Consider the following 15,057-nt stretch of genomic DNA (forward strand, 5'->3'; position numbering starts at 1 on the left):
GGACCATTTAAATTGCCAAATATGCCCATTCGAGGACCGCGAGACTTTGATTATTGGCGGCGGCTAAGACGGACAGGCAAACAAAGGGATCGTTCGCCAAGATCCATTGAACACCATCCGAATAAACATGGTCATTATTATCGCCGTCCGAATGAGCGACCAGTCCAAAAGAACACATTAAATAAGTTAAAGAAACACAAACTGAGAGATGAAGATTGTGATAATTTTACACATTGATTTGAGAGATTAATTTTGTTTAATTTTTGGATAAATTTATGGCATAAAGAAAGAATTCAAGATAAAATTATAAGATAATAAATATGAGATAATAAAAATATGAAGGGATTAAATATCATGTTGCACCGCAAAATGGTCAACGGGTCTGAATATCAGGTTTAACTGAATGCAGTCTCTCAGTTACATAAACATATATATTCTGTCTTTATTCTTAAGAATTATTTTCCAATACAAAAGTCTTTGAATACCACATCTAGTATATCTTCGCAGCTAACATGACCGGTGATGCGTTCTATGCAGCGGACTGATTGACGTAATTTCTGTGCGGCTATTGCCATGTCTGGATAGACATCTGGTTTGTAATCGCTTAGAAATATGTCAATGTGTTCAATGCAGCGCTCCAGTTGCTGGCGATAGCGCATGTGGGTGATGCGTGGATGTTCTGCTCGTGGTGCGCCGCAGAGTTGCTGCAATTGTAGCTCCAGAGCATGCAGAAATTCTTGCAATGCCTCGTTAGTTGGTTTAAGACAGGAAATTGTCAAAATATTGCTTAGTTTTTGGAGATTTTCCAACTCGTCAGTCTTCAGAGTGTCTGTTTTATTGGCCACTAGTTTTACTACTTTGTCATTGCATAGAGCTAGCGGAATATCCAGATCATTCAGGTATTTTTCTATATAGTAAGTCACTGATTTCGATTGACTGCTGTCTAATGTTGTCAATTCTCTAGCATCGGCAACGAGAAGTATCAAATCTGATTGGTTGATGCACTGTTTGGCTCGTTGCATGCCCTCTAGTTCTATGGCATCGCTAGTTTGTCTGCGTAGACCAGCTGTGTCGGCAAAAACCACAGGATAACCACCAAAATTGTGCATGGTCTCTATTATGTCGCGCGTCGTCCCAGCCAGAGGAGTCACAATGGATACAGATCGTTGACAGAGCATATTTAGGAGACTACTTTTGCCAACATTTGGTGCACCTACAATGCACGTGCGGACGCCATCACGCAAAATTTCACCCTGACGCTGGTCATTCAAGTGATCCTTTATTTCGGCTTTAACAGCATTCAGTTCGCGGGTCAGTTGAAGAATCACTCCGCCTTCGATTTGCTCTTCTTCGGCAAAGTCAATGTAGGCCTCCAAATGGGCAGCACAGCGAATTAGCCGCTTGCGCCAGCTATCATAAAGACGGGCCAGTGCTCCAGTACTTTGTAGAAGGGCCTAAAATTATGTTCGTTTAATTGAATAATATTCAAGAACGTAGCAAGAACTCACCTGTTTTCGTTGGGCTTCGGTTTCAGCATGTATGAGGTCAGCCAAGCCCTCGACTTCTGTTAAATCCAGTTTGCCTCCAAAGAAGGCTCGCTTGGTGAACTCGCCTGGTTTCGCCGGCCTTAAGCCATCGCACTGACCCAGTGCATCCAACATGGCAGCTATTACAGCCAGAGACCCATGCACTTGAAACTCACAAGCATCCTCTCCAGTGAATGAAGCCGGCCCTGGGAACCAGAGTAATAGACCTCTATCTATCATCTCTTTACTAACTGGGTGATAAAAGGATTTAAGATAGGCCTGTCTGGGCTTTGGCTCGAATTCAAATCCATTTTCACTTCCACTTGCTATTATTGCCCTCAGCGCCTGTTTGGTTCTTGGTCCCGAGAGGCGTATAACGGATACTCCACACTTGACATGACCGGAACTGAGGCTGTAGATGGTACACGCGGAATCGGAACTTGCTTGCCGTTGAAAAATGCGACAAAAACTATTGGATATGTTCCGCAACAAAGCCATTGCATCTCATCTTCACAAGCGCTAAAAACATACCAAGCGCAAATGATCAGCTGGCAGCAATTTATGCCAGCTGTTAGCTAGAGATGGTTGTATATTAGAGATGGCAGATAGTTTACTATCGTACTCACGCTAATGAAGTCGCACCGCTGGCTCACATCACTAATAAATCTCCAACACAACAAAACAAAAAACAATTATAATTTTCCACGTATTAAAAATTTTCTCAGCAAATACATTTTAAAGCAGCTGCTACAGAGCATCTGACCATGTCGTCCTGGATAACTGGACTGGCAGATAAGGCCGAGAATATATTGAATAAAATTGATCAAAATGCTGCCACAGCATTGCAAACGGACACTCCATCTGCTGCCATGACCAGCAGCATCTCCAGCACGCAATCTTTGAAGACCACCTTATCGCCAGCAAAGCGTCCGTTTGTTACTAACAGTGCATCCAGTGCCAAAAGCGAAGGCGCTCCTATCGTGACCAAAGAGTTGCGTGCAAAGTTGCCAGCGTCAGCGAGTTTCTCCACTTACTCCAATCCAGACACTGTGACCAGTGCAATGGACACACACGAATTGGCCGCTTTTAAAATAGCTCTTAGCGAGATCACAGCCGAGCGGGATGAGTTGCGTCTACGTTTGGAAGCTCTGAACCATGATAGCGAGAATTTCGCTCTTCAGCAACGCAGCCAGGAGTTGGAGACTCTGGCTAAAACTCTGTCCGATGAACGGGACAAGGCCGTGCACGATCTGAACGAGGCTCAGTCGGCACATATGGCATATGTTCATTCCATATCCGAATTGGAAACGAATCTGGCTAAATTACAGCAGGAATACATGACCACCGCTCACAAGTTGCAAATGCAAACCAAAGAGACAGAACAACAGCGGATGGAACTCCAGGAATATCGGTCTAAAGCTCAGCGAGCCCTTCAGGCCAAAGATAATCTGATAGCCGAACTAAAGGCCAAGCCTCAGGATGGAGAAAGCGATCTGGAGCCCACTTCCAGCGAGACACGTTTCTTAGAAATGGAACATAACGCTCTCAAGCAAGAGTTAGAGCACAATAACGAGGAATTGCAACGGTTACGGCTTCAATTGGAGGATCAAATCAGCCAGATAAGACAATTCGAATTCGAACTAAGCACAGCTCGCCAACGCGAAGAATTGCTGGCCAAGGAGCTAAGTCAGTCACGGGACTCGAATGTTTCACATGAATCGGAACATCGGTTGCTTAATCAAGAGTTAAACTCATCTATATCAACGCTTAAACAAAAGTTAAGCCAACAAACGGCCATCACAGCAGAGCGGGAGCAACAGTTGCAACAACTACGCAAGCGTCTAAACGAAGGAGGACATCAGACAACCGTCAAAATTGACTATGAGAGTCGTCTGCAGGCACTAACCGAATCGCTGGTCGAACGACAAAGTCTGCTCGAACGGGTTACGGGTGAAAGAAATGCCCTTAGGCTGCAGTACGAAAAAATGCAAAGTCAATTGCAACAGAATGCCCACATGGTAGATATGGAACACCAAAGGGGCAACACGAATTCACGCAGCAATGCTCTACTCTCGAATAGTACAGATGATGGTAAAACTAAATACTCAATCTTTAAATCGTTAGCTTATCTATATTTTTCATTCCAGCTAAAGCTCAATTTCCGACTCTGATGCATCCCAGTCCATTTGATAATCGCGTGGCACGACGATTTAAGCGTGCTCTACGTCAGGCAGATTCCATGGGTATCCGTGTGGGTGCATTTCTACGTCGTTATCCCATGATGCGCATCTCTGTGATTCTTTATGTGGCTCTTTTACATCTTTGGGTTATGTTTGTCTTACTATCCACTACGCCCAATTAAATAACTTTAATTTGAGCAAAAGTTTCTTTGATTTTATTTTGCAATTATTTCATTATGTATCATACTATATTACATACATTTAAATATGTATTTTTATTTATTGTATTTTCTGTGTATATGTATCTGTGTTGTGTATTATCTTTCTAGCTAGATATATAATTTCTAAATTCAATAAACATCAGCTATATGTACAATAAGTTGACAAAAAACAAAAAAAAAATAGAGAGACATATAACAAGATTGAACAAAATTCACACTACGCTAAGGTTAAAAAGAGAACAGTTCACAGTTCGTATATTGCAGATAAGTAGAATTCAACTAGAGCTAACATTTAGTTATCTAGTTTAAGTAGAGTTGTTTTTGTTTTCTATTTGGGAAGCCAACCAGAAAGATGCCAAACCATTTCTAAAAAGTGTTTCACCTCCACAAAATATGTTTGGATGGCTCCTCTGGTTGGTAAGTAAATATGTCTAGAGCAAGCTCAACTGTCGTGCAATAAGTACCATTATATAGAAATAAAGAATGCTGGGCACTCAATTGTCATACAGTCAATGCTAAAGAGGAAGTCATGGATATAGTTAGATAGAGAGTGAAGGCTAAGTAGACTTGGCGTTGATAGTACTTTTGTTTTTTTTACAAGTAAAGACTCTTGGGACGGTTGGCGTAAAATAAGCGCTATATGCCCCGCAAACGTTTATATCAGTCATCGGCATAATAGCTAACATAGACAGCATCGCCGCCAATGCTAATCAGGCACTGGCCCTAAAAACGAAAACGATAAGAAATTCGATTAATCTCCAACTTGATACTGATAGATAGTTCTTTGGCTTACCTGGTTTTTATGCTGATTATCAAACAATATCAATTCGGTGATGTAAAATGAGACCATAGCATTGCCACCCACTGAAGCTATATGGGCTCTGACCACAGCTAGCAATTCGGTTATAAACCCATGGACAAAGCCACTTATACCACCATTTTCGCGTATCGAAGTGCTTTCCCTGATGAAGAAGAAATTCAAATTGCCCAAATACTTCTCAATACGTCCACCGGGTATAAAACTCAATGGCGTCAAATCCACACCAAAACGATCTCGCAGGGGAAACTGAACCAGAACATAAGACAAAAACCAAATCAATGAGAATTATTGAATTAAAAATATGATGTCTTCCATCGCTTACAAAACGATTACGCGGAATTTGAGCCGCATTAAGGGATTTTTGTGCTGTCGCCGCTGGAGAAAGACCCGGTGTAAGGTTGCCCAAATTGCCTAGCCGTGATGGTGATGTTTTGCGCATTTTAAATGAACTCATGCCAAATGGTGGTATAGCAGAGCTGGTTGGTGTCGGCGTATCTACCATTTGATCCTCATCGAGTGGGAATATGTAATCCTCTTCCTGTAGCTGACGTTTGCCATTCAACTCCGGTTGTGATTGTGTGGGATGCATTATCAAAGACTGAGGTGGCACTGTCATGGCCGCTATAGTAGCTACCTCATGAAGGCCATTCTGTTGCTGTTGTTGACGGCGACGATATTTCATTTTATTGCCATTAGTTAGACCCATGGCCATACCAGTCACTAGCAATTGGATTTGATCCTGCAAGACAAATTAAACAATAAAAGTCTCAGTCGCTTTGCCTGAGAGGTGATCTCTTTGGCCTACCGTTTCGGGTAGATCCAATCGAAAACGCAAATCACATATGGCACAGGGTATCATGGTACGCAATTTGAAGTAAATTGTCTGGAGCAAGCTGTGTGGGTAGGTTAATAAATTGATTATAAGACTGTCCTGTTTTTTATGTGATTCACACTCACCGTTGAAAATGTTTGGGAAATCCATTGACACTCTGTCCCACATCGAGGCGTGCACGCCAAACTTGGGTAAACATTTGCAAATTCTTAACAGTATCCATTTCCTGCATTCCAGGTACACTCTGTGTATTGACCACATGAAAACCCTCCGGTGGATAAGGTTCCATTAGCAAGGATATAATCTCTAAATCTTCTATATCATCCACTTCAAGGACACACAACTCTTTATTGCCACAATTCAAATCGATTTCATTCATTTCCTCCTCATCGGAATCATCTGATTCAGATTGACGACTATCACCAGATGCATTTTGGGCCGTGGCAGCAGTTCCTGGTGCTGAAGCTAAATCAGGATCCATACTTTTTAGCTGATAGATCTCCTGATTACGTTCAAATGTCTCTTGCAATTTCTTTTGCAACTCATTTAGCTTTTGCTTATCAGTCCACGAATTTCCGGCCACTATTTTGGGTACTTGAGGCACAGGCAATGCCGTTAAAAACAAGGCTGTTCCAGTGGCTATTAAAGCAATCATTCGCTCTCCAATGGCAACTTGTGTACGAAGGCCGAAAATGGCATTCATTCCCTTGGCCTTCAGCTTATTGATCAAAACCCGATGAAGCTCGTACTCAAGAAATGGTAGACCATCGGAAATCTCTTTGGCATTTAGTTCGGAACGCAAATCTCTTTTAGAGCGGACCACTTGAGCCTGCATGAAGCAACCGCGTCCAGTGACCTGTAAATACTCGGGTACTTCCAATGTGGCCAAGAGGACATCGGGCACCCGACCCTTACGACAAACCGCACATTTCTTCATTTTCACATTGAAGGGCACAGAGCTCAAATTGTAAGGTATATGACAAATGGCACAAGTATTGCGAGAGCCGTTGAGCAATGGTGGCAATCCATAACGCTTGCCTGTGCTCGAGCCGCCAGCTCCACTTGTTGAACCGCTTTCCTTGCTCACACTTGGTTCGCTGCCATTCGCGTCCCTTTCTTCCAGGGAAGTGGACATCGCTCCTGGTGGCAGAGTAGTTGCGGCTTTGGATATTGCAAATATATCGGTTTGTGAAATTGATCTGTTGAACACCATGTTGATCACGGCCGCCGTTCCAGTGGCGGATAAAACACATACATCATCGCTGAATAAAAGAAGAAGGAATTAATCATTTACAGGTTGTACTAGAAACCATTTTTACTTACGAAATGGTTGTGGTCTCTGCGTAGCCCAAAACCACATTGCAGCCCAGAGAACGTGCATGCGAACGGATCTCCATACGCAATTCAGTCCACCAGCTATCACGTACCTCCGGTTCATCGGGATTGGGTACACGTTCAAGCAATTTCACTGAGCGAGCTGCCACAGTTGCACCCAAATGAAGTATGAAGCCTGTAGGATATTTGGTCATGGTCAAGAAGGGATATTCCAGCATATCTAGCGTATCAGCTGCTGCTCCTGTTTTTGCCACAGGCTGCGAAAGACGCATCATGGCTGTGGCAGCTACTAAACGCTCACTGGCCACACAAATTGAATTTCCTGTGAATATTTCAAAATATTTTTTAAAGCGAATTTACACTTCTTCATTATTCCAACAATGGGCACATATATACACGGATATATTTAAATTTATAACTATATATGTATACAACGATAGTTAGGAAAGGGAAGTGAGGAGTTCGCATTGAACAAATGTAAAAAGGTGTTTTCTTTCAGTTTAAAGAGTTGACAAAGAGCTTGGAAACTTGAAATCCTTGAAAATATGCGTAAGTTATTTCAATTTCATGAGACAAATTCATAAATCCAGGTCTAACTTCTTATGATCATTTAGGATGTATAATGAACAAAGCATTTGGATGAAACAGTGCGAGTCACATTAAAAAAGAGAAACAAAGAGACAGACAATAAAAGTAGAGAACTTGGACAAACAGAAAGAAGTTTAGTAAGTAGGTAACAACAAATCCTGCTAGGCAAAGATAGATGCAGGAATAGAGACACAGATGGCACACACAGACCCTTTAAAACATCGAAAGATACACACACAGACATACAATTGACATTGAGAGGTGGGCACATCGAGCTACTTACGCTTACGATGGAATGTAAAGGCAATGCCTATTATTTGATGAAGTGCAGCAGAGTAGTGAGATAGAGAGAGAACATTAGAAGACATTTTATGGGACATTTGGAGCACAAACATAGAGAGAGAGATACACACGCGCACACACACACAAAATGGTAAATAGAGGATGACTCCAGACCACTTTTCCTGATGGCCTATTCTTAATCTTTATTGCTTATGCATCAGTATGCATAGAATCAGTAGAAGATTCACCCCTCGTTCGCTTCCCTTTTTTTGCTCAAAATATATGCGTTTTTTACATACCTTTGGGTGTGACACTTAAATCCGAATCAGAAGAACGACGACATATTTCCCCCACCGTGGTGGGCACCATAGTTGTGGCCGTCGATGTGGTTGACGTTGAAGCACTGTCTGCATTTGTAGTCGCCGAAATTCCACTTTTAGAAGGGCTGGGGGTGAGCTTAAGGCGGCTGGTGTTCACCGGGGAAGCAAAACGTTTGGCATTGGGACTTTCTGTGTTGCTGGTTATAGCAGCGACTGGAACAGGTATGGCTGTAGCATCTGTTACTGTAGTTCCAACCGATGGCTGCTGTTGGATTTCAGTGCTGGACCTAAGTTCACGTTGTTGTTGTATGGCAAATGGAGCAAGCAATGATGATTGATTATTGTTATTACTATGGTTAGTACTATTAGAGATATATACAAAATGATCTAAACGTTGTTGTGGTTGGTCAAAGGTATGGCTAACTAGCTCAGATTTCGTGGGCGTTGATTGGGGTGACGAAGGACTAACACGTAACTCGGGTACAGGAGTCAATGAATGCGACTTAAGCGCTGCCCCCTCCTGTCTTATGGCATTTACCACTTCTTCTTTCTGACTTTTCATGTCGTAGCTGGGTAAATCATTTAATTGCAACATTGAAGCTGATTGACTAAGTTTTCTATTGCCTTCATTATTATCGGAACAAGTGGGTAATTCTGGCTGAGAGCTGTAGTAGGTCTTACGCTCCAAACTTAATACCAAAGAAGGATGCTTTTTGTAAGCAATCATTTCATTATCCTTACTTGACCTGGGATTCAACATATTTCTTAAGCAGTGGGAGAAATTTTTTATTTCTTCCAATATATGATACGGCTTGGATTCGCCAGCCTTTAAGTCCAATTGACTGTTTTCGCAACTACGGGTTTCACCCGGCTTTATCCAATTGTCTTGCAATTCATCATCAATGGAATTCTGGCTCTTTGGAGCTGCAATTAGAACACCCAACTGCAGAGAATCTTCACTGGAATCGCTTAGATACGTCGAGTCCTCTTCCAATGGACCCAAATCGGGAGCCGATCGTGTATTTTCTTGATAATCAGCCAACAAGGGGACAGTTAAATGATGGGTACTTGTTGGCCTTACTCCTGTATCATTGCTTATGGATCGCACAATATTTGGTAGAGTACCCTTACGATTTAAAGCGAAACGGGATTGTGTTCTGCGGCGTCGTCCACGGGAGCCATTCGAGTTATGACCAGGGCTGGCTAGACCACCAAATATGCTAGTCAGCGATTGTGTAGCATTCTCTGGTATTTTGGGCTCTATCCGTCGCAACAATGTGGCATATTTTTCGCTGAACACATTCTTCGACGATAGAGTCAAACGTCGCATGCGGTGCCTCAATTTCTTTTCACGTCGCGAGCGTTCACCTCGCTCATCTTCTTGTTGGATGAGATTCTGCATGATTTCCGCATCTTCTGTATCCGAGCTAGCGCTCTCCAAATAGAACATGGATGCCGCACTTGGCTTTTGGGGCTTGTGTATATTGAGGCGATACGGGGACATCAGACTTGAGCTGCTTGTCCCTGAACAATTGAGAAAATCAAGGTACTTTTGGGCAAGTCTATGTGATAATATTGTTGGGGAGTTGTGAGTAGGAGTAAGGATAGGAGTAGATATGCGAGTAGAAGGTACAAATGGGTTATAACCAGATCGCAACACGATACACGAACACACGACACAATAAATAATAATAATAAATTCAATAAAGAAAATAGGTAAAAACAAAACAACAACAATTTTTGGGGCGTGCAATACGATACGACAAGGAGCCATAATAATAATAATAATAAAGAAGAAATTGAGATGAGAGATTAAACGAGAATCATTTTGATGTGACGAATAGGGGAGAATACCAAGAGAAAAAGACGCTTTAAAATCTTATATATCACATTTCATTTAGTCTGTTTGGTTTTGAGTCTATTACTGTAACTATCAGAAAAGTTCCAGATACATGTATGTATATTATAATATATAGTTTATAAATGTATATACAGGAAATGCAAACATATAACTGATAAAATCTGAATGTTTTCAACAAATATTTTGACAATTTGGGAATAAAATGATTCGACAGTACCGCAATGTTTGCATTTCGTGATATATATACAAATATCAACCTGGGAACACTAAATCAAACAATCTGACTCTGAATACTCACTCTTCAATTAGCGCCACATCAGCACTATTAGGCTGACTACTGCTGGTGTCTTTGATGAGTGTGACGGCAGTGCCTACTCCTCGAGCCACTACACCCACATCACCCTCTAGATCAAAACATTGGGTATAGCCAATCACTGCATTTGCACCCAAATTAATGGCCTTTAGACCCATTTTCCTTTGTACTTGTCCTGAAAGCTTTAGAAAGACCACCTGTCGGGCCTCGTTGGAAGCACGGGGAGTGCGTATCTTATCAATCCATTGATATTCGGGATCATCATTGACCACCAGTTCTTCAACAAAACCATGAATAACCTGGGCACGATAACCAAATGGCACACATTGGGCTGGAAATTACCAAAATATTAGTCTAAATAAAGAAACAGGAATGATAGTACTCACAGTGGAAGAAGGGAATGCCGCAAGAGCTTTGCCTAAACTTATTGACATCCGAAAATAGATCCACTTTAACTATCACATTTATTTCGCCGCGTATGCCATGCATTGTATCGAAAACTGGAATCCATCCCGATAGCACAGAGCCTTTGCCATGGCCAGCTTGACTAGAACTCTCCAGACACAGGGGATTCAGACTGATATTTACCTTGCCAATTGCATCGTTAGCCGAATAGGTATCATAATCCATCAAACGAATTTGAAGTGGTTCATCCTGCAACTCGGCGTCATCCACCTCGAAACGAAACCTTGAAATGCAACATAAAAAGATTGAGAATCAACGAGATCTTCAGGCATATATGTAAATGTAATTTTACCAGTCTGTATTCCAGGTGGGATTCAAGCTCTTGCGGAACACATCTGTCTTGTGGGTTACCGAGGCCAATTTGATTTCCACAAAAGCATCTGTTGTCTCACTGCTCTTGTCCATCACAGGCAAATTCCGTGCAGCCTTTATCTTCACCCCCACCTTGCCAGGCATCTTGTACCAGTCGTCGTCGTCGTCTACGTCTCCTTTTCACCAAATTTCTGCACAAACCACTTTCCACTTACACGCTAATCTATTTTAATTTTAACTTATATTTTTCCTTCCATTTTCCTAGTCCTACAGCCCTTAGAACTGACTCTTTGAACAACCCTTTGAACTGGCTTATAAACTAGTTCGCTGCAGAATATTCATTATTATGAGATATGTATATATTAATATATAATAAAACATATTTTTAAGGTTATATATATTAATTAATATAATAATATAAGTTATCATAAGTTTATTACACTTTTGACATGTGACGTCGATATACTAACCGTTCGGACTTATACATATGTAATCAATTATCTTGCATTAGAAACACCTGGAGCTTTTGCCTAAGGCGGTATGTATATTTTTAGGGAGCAGCAAATTTTTAACTTAAAACATTCAAGAAATAGAATTAAATTTTTTTTATTCTTTTGGATGGAAAAAAGTGTTTTGATTTGTATAAATATATGCAGCTGCTCTGTCTTTATGAATTATTAATGATCACTCTCTACAGAACATAAGGGGGAGTTTTCTGTAAATCTAACTGAGGAATCTTGATGTTTTGCTAAGCTTAAAGTTAAATAATACTATTTAATTTATTTTCAATAAAGAATTATGTTTTTTATGTATTTAATGGGCAAAAGTTTGCGCACCGTTTGTAGCCCTGATTGCGAATACCGCGGATGCGATTCACACGAGTTGGCAGCGCCGGCAAAAAATCGATAGCCGCCATATTTTTTCACTCCTCCAAACTAAACGCGTTTCTTAAGAAAATGTTTCAATAAAAACAAAAAGTTAGTGAAAATTAAGAATATACAGTGTGTTTACAGTTGCATACACTTATTGTGAAAGAGAAGAAATAAAAGAATTGCATTTTGCATGCCATAAAACGTTTACAAGTAAATAAAACTCCATCAAAGACTCCGGCAAATTTTCGGTTCTGCGTTCTGTGTCTGTGTCCGCTGTGAGTTTGCGTGTGTGTGTGTGTGTTTGCGTGTTGGTGAATTCCGTGTGTGAGTGTGTGTGCCTGTGTGGTGGGTGTCCCAGTCTGAGAGATTATAAGAGAGCAACCTTTGGGTAAATCATGGAAGGAGCTGTCCAAGTATCAGCCCCATCAATTGGTGGTGGACCACGTGGCGGAGGTGGAGGCTATAGAGGACGCGGCGGCGGTCCGCCTATGAGAGGTGGCTTCGAACGTGGCAGGGGGCGTGGGGGTCGCGGCCATTTTATGGGCGGCATGCGGGGTGGCATGGGAGGAGGAGGACCACCAATGCAGGGCATGATGCAAGGACCACCGCGTGGTATGCGTCCAAGAGGATTAGGTTATCAGGGGCGCGGTGGTGGTGGCGGTGGAGGTTTCCAGCCGCGTGGTGGGGCACCCATGGGCATGCGGGGTGGACGCCCACTTATGTATCAACAACGTAAGTAATGAATTTAAGCTACGAAGACTAATAAAGCTTATAAATATGAATTCGCTTTAAAGCAGCTCCCAAGCAGCATACAGGAGCGGATAACAACAAGACTGTCTCGCCAGTGCCCACCACTGCAGCCGCAAATGCTGTCGAAGGCCAGACCCAAGAGACCACTGGCGATGAGAGTACAGACGGAGCTAATGGTACTGCTCCGCCGGTGTCCAATGTGGCTCCAGGAAACGGTGGAGGTCCACCGCCCTATATAAGTCGTGGACGTGGTCGTGGAGGTCCATTTAGAGGACGTGGCTCCTATAATCCTCATCTAAATGGCGGTGGAGGTGGCGGAATGTATAGTGGTCCTCACTCACATCATAGCAACTCTCTGGGTGGCGGTGGACGCGGTGCTCCCCGTGGACGCGGTGGCTATAATCAAGGTATGAGTCGGCCACCCATGCATCATAATCCCAATACACAAATTGCACCGGTACCAGCTCTCAAACGTGGCGCTCCTGGTGGTCCCGGCGGCCCCAAACGTGGACGCTACGATGGTGGACCTTATGGACAGCGGCCAGCGATGACTCCCAAATATCATACACAACAGCAACACATGGGCGGTGGAGGACCGCCACAAACGTCATACGGCTCACCACCGGCTCAGAGGTAAGATTTTAAATGAATTTACCGCGTTCTCTGACAATCTTTTATATATCCCAATCAACAGCCATCATAGCTACCAGTCGCATGACCAGACACAGCAGCAAGTAGATCCCTATGCTCAAAGCGGTTACTCCTCAACGGCAACACAACAGGGCTACAATGGCTATAGCCAGAGTGGTACCGGCGGCGGTGGCTATGCCCAGCAAGCAAGTGCTGCCCCTGCTGCTAGTGCAAGCTATGCCACACATGCAGCCAGTGAATACGACCAGAGCCAGTATCAGGGCTACAAGTGCGTTTGCTTTTTTACCTCAGTGTTCCTCAATTCATTATAACTCTTGCTCTTTATGCAGCTCTACGGGATATGCTACCCAACAGCAAGATACACGGTATCAGTCATATGGTCAAGATTATAGCCAACAGTATGGTTCCACAGCCGTGGACTATAATGCCACTGGTCAGGCGGACTACAGTCAGCATGGGCAGCAAAGCGCTGCCGCTTATGATGAAAGAGCCTATGCAGGCTACGGTAAGCTAAGGGAGTGGGGGAATTGTGAACTTAATAAACTTCTATATAACTCATACTAAATAAGATAAATATTAGTATAAAATAGTCCAAAGTAATTGTAATCAATCTCATTCTTATCCTTCTTGTATTTTGGTTTTTTTTTTTTAGATTCGCAATCATATTCGCAGAGTTATTCAAATGCAGCTGCTTACTATTAGGACTACAGCCACCACCACTACCATCCTATCTCTCCTTCCCCTTAAATCCCCTTCCAACCTAAAACTGGTAAATTAAACGCTGCGCGTACTCCGAAAATAAGTAAACAAACAAAAAAGTAAAAGTTAAAGCCAATTTAAGTAACCAAATTAAGGAATTAGGGCAAATCATAAGTGGACATAAATCAGAGAAATCACTATGTTTTATGAAGAGACAAAGATACACAACAGCAAACTCTCTCACACACACACACACTAACACAAAACAACAAAAACAGAAACAAAAAAAAAAAAAAAACAAAAATAGTCATAAGCCATAAAAGTTCTCTTTTTCCTAGTTTATAAGTATGCGTCTTTACATCTCTAAAACTTACATATATATAAATTTATATATATATCGAAACATCTATAGTAAACAAAAATCATTTCTACTATTTTTGTGTTTGTTCGCCTACCACCTCATAAATTCTTTACTTTCAACAACCTGCTTCCCATTTCGTGTAATGTTTTTTGACAGATGGAGTTTGCCTTGTACTCCATCGCCTCTAAATTAATGATCTGTTTTTCAATTATTTTGCCTTTAATTTTTTTTATATTATACAATTATCATGGAACTGTGACCAAAGTATGCTTGAAATCATATTTCTGATGAACTTATCTTACATCTAAATAGATTAATATCTATCAATCGCGTCAACTCATGACAAAATTGTATAAATTTTAGTTTTTAAGCTTTATAACAACAAAAAGAAAACCAAACGAAACCATAACCACAAATATTTGAAAAATCTTTTCTTATTTTTTGAACTTTTCCAAAAAAGAAAAATAAGCAAACAAACGAGGAAAAAGAACTATTATTTTCCTAATTTGACGATAAACATTAAAAAATTTGTTTATTAAATCTAAATCTGTAACTATTATAAGCTGGAAAATACCACAAAACAACAAAACGAAATACACAAAATATATTAGCAAAAATAAAATAAAAAAAAAAAAAAAAAAGATGCAACAAAAAAGTCAATAAAATAAT

The 15,057-nt window shown here is 41.5% G+C and overlaps 4 protein-coding genes across 8 annotated transcripts; 2 read left to right on the forward strand and 2 right to left on the reverse strand.

Moving 5' to 3' along the window:
• Positions 1 to 233: 233 nt before the first annotated feature.
• LOC137584502 (tRNA modification GTPase GTPBP3, mitochondrial) lies at positions 234 to 2,086 on the reverse strand. Its single transcript, XM_068299925.1, has 2 exons — positions 1,509 to 2,086; positions 234 to 1,454 (listed from the first exon to the last, which is right to left on the reverse strand). The coding sequence occupies exons 1-2, from the start codon at positions 2,022 to 2,024 to the stop codon at positions 456 to 458; spliced, it is 1,515 nt and encodes a 504-aa protein (XP_068156026.1). The 5' UTR covers positions 2,025 to 2,086; the 3' UTR covers positions 234 to 455.
• A 107-nt stretch (positions 2,087 to 2,193) lies between these two features.
• Golgin84 (Golgin-84) lies at positions 2,194 to 4,110 on the forward strand. Its single transcript, XM_068299367.1, has 2 exons — positions 2,194 to 3,617; positions 3,674 to 4,110. Exons 1-2 carry the CDS (start codon positions 2,291 to 2,293, stop codon positions 3,886 to 3,888), a joined length of 1,542 nt encoding a protein of 513 aa, XP_068155468.1. The 5' UTR covers positions 2,194 to 2,290; the 3' UTR covers positions 3,889 to 4,110.
• Positions 3,963 to 11,352, reverse strand: LOC137584116 (C2 domain-containing protein 5). Of its 2 annotated transcripts, none has more exons than XM_068299365.1 (10): positions 11,036 to 11,352; positions 10,665 to 10,966; positions 10,264 to 10,609; positions 8,084 to 9,666; positions 6,903 to 7,236; positions 5,705 to 6,841; positions 5,553 to 5,640; positions 5,070 to 5,486; positions 4,721 to 4,993; positions 3,963 to 4,650 (listed from the first exon to the last, which is right to left on the reverse strand). In XM_068299365.1, the coding sequence occupies exons 1-10, from the start codon at positions 11,197 to 11,199 to the stop codon at positions 4,588 to 4,590; spliced, it is 4,707 nt and encodes a 1,568-aa protein (XP_068155466.1). In that variant the 5' UTR covers positions 11,200 to 11,352; the 3' UTR covers positions 3,963 to 4,587. The 2 variants fall into 2 exon arrangements, with proteins under 2 accessions (XP_068155466.1, XP_068155467.1); XM_068299366.1 differs by having other exon boundaries at positions 8,084 to 8,391; positions 11,036 to 11,348.
• Positions 11,353 to 11,969: 617 nt separating this feature from the next.
• LOC137584723 (pupal cuticle protein 36) lies at positions 11,970 to 14,804 on the forward strand. Of its 4 annotated transcripts, none has more exons than XM_068300261.1 (6): positions 11,970 to 12,659; positions 12,722 to 13,084; positions 13,142 to 13,310; positions 13,372 to 13,596; positions 13,658 to 13,833; positions 13,981 to 14,804. In XM_068300261.1, the coding sequence occupies exons 1-6, from the start codon at positions 12,323 to 12,325 to the stop codon at positions 14,028 to 14,030; spliced, it is 1,320 nt and encodes a 439-aa protein (XP_068156362.1). In that variant the 5' UTR covers positions 11,970 to 12,322; the 3' UTR covers positions 14,031 to 14,804. The 4 variants fall into 4 exon arrangements, with proteins under 4 accessions (XP_068156362.1, XP_068156363.1, XP_068156360.1 ...); XM_068300262.1 differs by having other exon boundaries at positions 11,971 to 12,659; positions 12,725 to 13,084; XM_068300259.1 differs by having other exon boundaries at positions 11,971 to 12,659; positions 12,722 to 13,310.
• Positions 14,805 to 15,057: the final 253 nt, after the last annotated feature.

This window comes from Drosophila tropicalis, unplaced genomic scaffold (genome assembly GCF_018151085.1).
Source record: "Drosophila tropicalis isolate 14030-0801.00 unplaced genomic scaffold, ASM1815108v1 contig_878, whole genome shotgun sequence".
Lineage (NCBI taxonomy): Eukaryota > Metazoa > Arthropoda > Insecta > Diptera > Drosophilidae > Drosophila > Drosophila tropicalis.